A 5,805-nucleotide genomic window follows, 5' to 3' on the forward strand; every position below is an offset into this window, starting at 1 on the left:
ATTTATATATAATTTATAAATTAAAAAAAATAAAAGAAAGGGGGGGGGGGGGGGGGGGGGGAGTTTGTGGGGCCTAAAACCTTTGCGCTAGTGGCTTTGGCCTTGAGCTGGCTAAGTAACCTAATCATACAAACTGTAGCCCACCAACATCAGATGGCGCACCAGAATCCGGTACTGGAAGTCCTTGAAGAGGACATGGATAGGAGCTTCAAAGATGGTAAGTGGAGAATCTAGCTTCCCCCTTAGTCTCAAATATAACCAATGAATTACAACTGAAGCCTCTCTTGAATCGTAATTGCCCAAAAATGGAGTGTTCTTTAGATCCGATCTAGGGCGAAACTTTGGAGATTGTGAATGAGATTATATATATGTATGTTTTGATCGAATTAGCTCCAAGAATAAAACACAGTAAATTTTGGAGATCGTGAATGAGATTAGATATTCATATGTTCTGATCAAACTAGCTCCTTTTTAATGATCCACCTTTATACAATTCTGAATGACTCAACTTGTTTGTAGCATGTAAAGCCACACAACTAATCATTGTAATCACACCCACAAGGGTGAGTACGTTTAACTTATCAGAAGAAAAACAGATACCAAAAATGTTTTTAATGAAATAATTTAAAAACATTCGTGTTTACCAATTCTCAAAAAAAAATTAAAAACATTTCATTGCAGCAGTTGTAGCATTGACCAGCATTTTCTCCGATCCCTGTTGGGATATATGTAGCATTTGATAAACAATTGTCATCAGGAATAAGTAGGGATTTTTTCTCTTATCCTGCTGGGGAAATATTGATACTCCTTTCTTTTGTTGTTGTAGGCTGCGTAGATCCAAAAGTTCTACTTGAGCTCTTCTCTGTATATCGCCAGTGGCAAGAGGAGAAGGCCCAGAAGATCTGTAAAAGACAGGTTTGCTCAATCATTATCATGTTCTTCTGGTCACTTAATGCTTCAGTAGCCATTTTCCAGTGTGGTAGTGGTTCCATCCATAGAAAGTGTGGATCTAGAACAGTCTAAAATGTATGTTTGTATAAGTTTGAGTTAGACTGTATGTAATTACACAAACCATTCTATTCTTAATGCATTCACTAGTCTCAAAACATGGTCGCCTGTGAGTCATTTCTTAGTAACACACACACTCACACACACAGAGGGGCGGGAGGAAGGAAATTATGAGTATCCTTTTGAGTCAAAGCTGTGGTCTGAATTTGTATGGAATTTTTGCAAGTAAATAAAGGTCAAATAGTTCAGATAACTACTGTTAGCCGTTTTGGGCCAGCAATGAGGTGGCTTATCGCCCCAATCTCTCCCAAAGGAAGTAAAACATAGTCATCGTGTTCACCAAAGAAGTTGCATACATGCTCAAAGTTGTTTAGTAGTTATTTGATCCTTATTATGTTTACTATGTAGAAGTGGCTGACTAGATTGATTTGGGTTCTCTAAAACTTGATTCCAACTTTAATATGTGTAAAGGAACAGCTGCCTCAAAAAAATAATTCTATCTGATTATTAGATATTCCCCAACTTTTCAGGCATATATATTTCCTGAAGTGAGTTGCTAAAATTAAATGCCCTCTGGATCAGTAGTAGACAATATCCTTTTGAATCAGTAATTGCCCATCAATCATCATCACACTGACCTTTCAAAGGGTGGGAAAAGATTTTACAAGGTTTATTTTTGTGTTTGATTGTAGCTACATCATTATTTCTCCCATCATACGTTGGTCGAGAATTGTCTTGCCACATCCCATAGTATGGCTTGTACTATACAGATGGTTGTATACCATTTATAAAGTGTGCTTCCCTGTGACTAGAGTTTAAAGTTAATAGTCAATTTGGTGGTGGTTTTTTCGACACTAGGATTTTGAAGCTCTGTTCAGTACATTAAGTACTATGTTCAAGGTGTTAGCGTACGTATGCTAGCATGTTGAAGCTCTTCATCATATTTACAAGCTTGTGTTGTTTGTTGTGGTTCTTCTTCATGTGAAAAGAAGAGCTCATATATCTTTTTAAAGTAGATTCCTTGGATAATTGCTGCAGGAAGAAATAGAAAACAAAATAGAAGTTGCAGATGCATTGGCTGTTAAGCTTCTTCAACGCTTCAATTACTCTGTTTCCGCAATGAAAACAACCTCACAGCATCTATCAGAAGGTATTTTAATAGCCAATCTCGGAAAGCAGAAGAGAAAAAAAATGTCCGTCGGGATAACTAGGGCTACTGTAGTGTGGAGCTTTAGAATAAAGTTAAATGTTTGTCCTTGTGATATCTGATTCCCATTATTCAAAAATCTAGCAAGCTAATGCTGTTTTTTTTTAACTCAATGTTTGAATTGCACGCAGTACATGGTTTGCAGGTTGAACTTGGAGTGTTGAAAGGCAGGTTGACAGAGGTAATCAGTAATTGTGATGCATTGTGCAAGAGGATTGATGCAGAGGGACCAGAATCGCTGCGATCATCTATCAAACCATTTACAACAGCTTCCTCTGATACAGAAAGCAATAGCAGCAGCATGCATACTCTGCAAGGTAAAGCAGATGAAAAGCAATAGTGCCGAGGCCTCTCTTTGGAGCTTATAAAATGTTTCTATACCCCCGGTGTACATTACTTGTTTGAGCATTAATGACCCATACTTGTATCTAGTCCAACTGACTGATAGTTCAAGGCTTCAAGCACACTTGGAAATTGATTGCACAGGAAACATAGTCGGGAAATTAATTTCATAGCAAGCATGTGGATCGACTTCTCAGCTAGTATTGACCCGTTCATTTAATTGTACTTGAAATGTTAAGATTCACTGTGGTGATGCTATGTTTTTCCCCTCTAAATTATGATAGATGTCCTTCCTATGGATATTCAGGAGCTGTTATGGATTTGAGAATTTAATTGTACTATGCTGATTCTAGTTTTGAGCTGTTGTTTTTCAACTTGATTATGAGAAATCGCTGATGTATATAAGAATATTCGTGAAGAAATTGGGGGTATTCGGATAATAAAGTTTTGAGGGTGCGTACGAAAATGTTTTTCATGGAAAATAAGTGGGTTTTCTACTTGTTTTTTTGTGTTCAATTGGTAGATAATAATAATTTAGACAAATACTATATAAGGTGGGGCGGGGAGGTAGGTGTATGGGATGGTAGGGATGAGAGCTAAGGGGAGTGCGGTGAAGATGAATTCTATTAGAGGGTGGAGAGGATAAGATCAATGTGAATTGTGGAATGTCTCTAGTAGAGTTTGTTTCCCTAAACATTATTAGGTGAGAAGTTTGATTTTTAGAAAAAATATTTGACCAATCGAAGTTAAAAAAAAATGGAAGACATTTCATTCCACGACCCATGTTGTACAGTTCCTCCATGATTGAAAAATCACTATTGAAGGTGACTCAACTGCTAGTCTGCTACACAAGTTACTCCGCTGTTATATCTCCTCAATCTAAAAGAGACGAGGTTGAAAGGAGAAAATTTGTGAAAACGTAATTCTTTACGATTTGAATTAAAGAAATTAACTAGTTGAATACTCCAACTTTCGTTTTGATTATCTAGACTTCTTAACTTGATTTAAGTTGACTTTATAAACGATGTCCGATAGATCTAATGTGTGAGTTGCACTCACCGATAGCATGACGAAGTAACAAATAAAAAATTGAAAACATGTACGTATGTAAACTCATTGATACATTCGCGCGGTTTTGGAAAATATTAGTGCACTAATAAGTTTCAAACAATTAATAACAAGAGGACTAAGTGACGAATGAATGAAGATATATAGTCTGAAATTTGCGGAGTTATGGTGGGAGATATAATATAGCGATATACTATTAGAATTCATGTGCCTTTTGAGTAGTGGCGGAGTAAAAAAATATTGTGTTATTTAGGGTTTGAATCTGGAACTACTTCATTTAAATGAACACTCATTATCATTATGCCTATGTGTCCATGCTATGGCTACGCCCTTGCTTTTGAGGTTAGCGATTAGAGTAATGGAACAAGAAAAAGATGATAAAACAATCGTGCTTAAAGTCCTGAAATATATCTCTCAAAACCTTTAAATTTTGAAATTGTTTTAATTCTCTTAACATTATAAAAAAAGATGAGAGAAAAATACAAAGTAGGAAAAAAAATGGTTACACATCAATTGAACTTTTCATCGTCGCTTGACAATACATTTTTTTTTTTAAAATACAATAAGATAAAAATAAACATATAGTTGCACTAGAACACACAAAACCAAAATGTGGAAGATTTGGTGAAAAGCATAACACGTGATCAAGGCTGTTGTTGGGCATCAATATATCCAGCATCAACAAGAACTTTCTCTCTTTTAGCCAACTCTACATCTTCATCCACCATCATCTTCACCAGTTGCTCAAATCCCACTTTTGGTTTCCAACCCAACACTTTTGTCGCTTTGCTTGCATCTCCTTTCAGATTATCAACTTCCGTTGGCCGGAAATATCTCTTGTCAATCTCCACATGTTCCTTCCAGTTCAATCCAACGTACCTAAATGCTACTTCTAGAAACTCCTCTACAGTATGTGAATCCTCCGTTGCCACAACGTAGTCGTCTGGTTTCTCTTGCTGCAGCATCATCCACATTGCTTCTACATAGTCTCCAGCAAAGCCCCAGTCCCTTGACGCCTGTAAATTCCCCAAAAACACCTTGCTCTGTAACCCGATTTTTATCCTCCCTACAGCCCGGGTTATCTTCCTCGTCACGAAATTTTCACCCCGACGAGGAGACTCGTGGTTGAAGAGAATCCCATTGCACGCGAATATCCCGTACGCTTCGCGGTAATTCACTGTGTACCAATGCGCCGAGCATTTGGAAACGGCGTAAGGAGATCTCGGGTGAAACGGAGTAGATTCCGATTGCGGTGGCGGCGTAGATCCGAACATCTCCGATGATCCGGCTTGGTAATACTTGACGTGAGACCTTCCGGTAGCGGAGATGTGAGAACGAAGCGCCTCAAGGAGGCGGAGGGCGCCAGTAGCCACCACGTCGGCGGTGTAATCAGGGATCTCAAAAGAGACGGCGACGTGAGATTGAGCAGCTAGGTTGTAAATCTCATCAGGGAGGATAATATCGAGCCAGCGTCGGAGAGAACTAGCGTCGGAGAGATCAGCATAATGGAGCTTCATTTTGGCTCTGTAGGTGTTATGAGGATCGATATAAATGTGATTGATGCGTTGGGTATTGAAACTGGAGGATCTACGAATAAGGCCATGGACTTCATAGTTTTTGCTAATGAGTAATTCAGTGAGATAGGAACCATCTTGGCCTGTGATGCCAGTGATCAGTGCAATTTTAGATCTAGGAGAGTTGCCGGTGCTGCCATTTTCAGCTGCCATTTTTGTTGCCAGTTTGGATCAGCTGATTTTGAGACAAATGGGGGTATTTGTTTGTTTGTAATGAGAGGCAAATTTTAGAATTCCAAAATATCGCACTATATATAACACCAATGAAGACTATTAAAAAATTACTACGTATACATAAAAGATGGAGTCAATGTTCTAAAAGAAAAAATGAGAAGTTATTTATTTTCCTTTTTAATGAATTGAAATAAGAATTGTAAGATTTTATGTTCAAATTTGAAGCAAAAACATTATTTTTTTTCCATCCATTGTTATTTATTTTTCATATTAAAAATAAATATTCAACCAAAAGATATTTTATCCTTAAAGGACTATTTAATTGGGGAACAAAATATTTCACCACATGGAATTAAAATAACACAATAATGTCGTCTTTTACTAGTATAGGAAATGTTTAATATATTTTGAGAATTTACTTTTCTTTATGAG

The 5,805-nt window shown here is 37.3% G+C and overlaps 2 protein-coding genes across 2 annotated transcripts in view; one reads left to right on the forward strand and one right to left on the reverse strand.

The window, feature by feature from the left end:
• LOC102584561 (uncharacterized) overlaps window positions 1-2,946 on the forward strand; it is a 7,326-nt gene extending 4,380 nt beyond the window's left edge. Inside the window, exons 4-6 of the mRNA XM_006340658.2 lie at window positions 827-915; window positions 2,047-2,158; window positions 2,347-2,946. Coding sequence (XP_006340720.1) covers window positions 827-915; window positions 2,047-2,158; window positions 2,347-2,555 — 410 coding nt within the window. The 3' untranslated portion in view covers window positions 2,556-2,946. The remainder of the gene's footprint in view (window positions 1-826; window positions 916-2,046; window positions 2,159-2,346) is intronic.
• A 1,187-nt stretch (window positions 2,947-4,133) lies between these two features.
• On the reverse strand, window positions 4,134-5,407 carry LOC102584886 (GDP-mannose 4,6 dehydratase 1). The gene has a single exon (XM_006340659.2). It carries the CDS (start codon window positions 5,350-5,352, stop codon window positions 4,270-4,272), a length of 1,083 nt encoding a protein of 360 aa, XP_006340721.1. The 5' UTR covers window positions 5,353-5,407; the 3' UTR covers window positions 4,134-4,269.
• Window positions 5,408-5,805: the final 398 nt, after the last annotated feature.

Source organism: Solanum tuberosum, unplaced genomic scaffold, assembly GCF_000226075.1.
Source record: "Solanum tuberosum cultivar DM 1-3 516 R44 unplaced genomic scaffold, SolTub_3.0 scf00020, whole genome shotgun sequence".
Classification (NCBI taxonomy): Eukaryota; Viridiplantae; Streptophyta; class Magnoliopsida; order Solanales; family Solanaceae; genus Solanum; species Solanum tuberosum.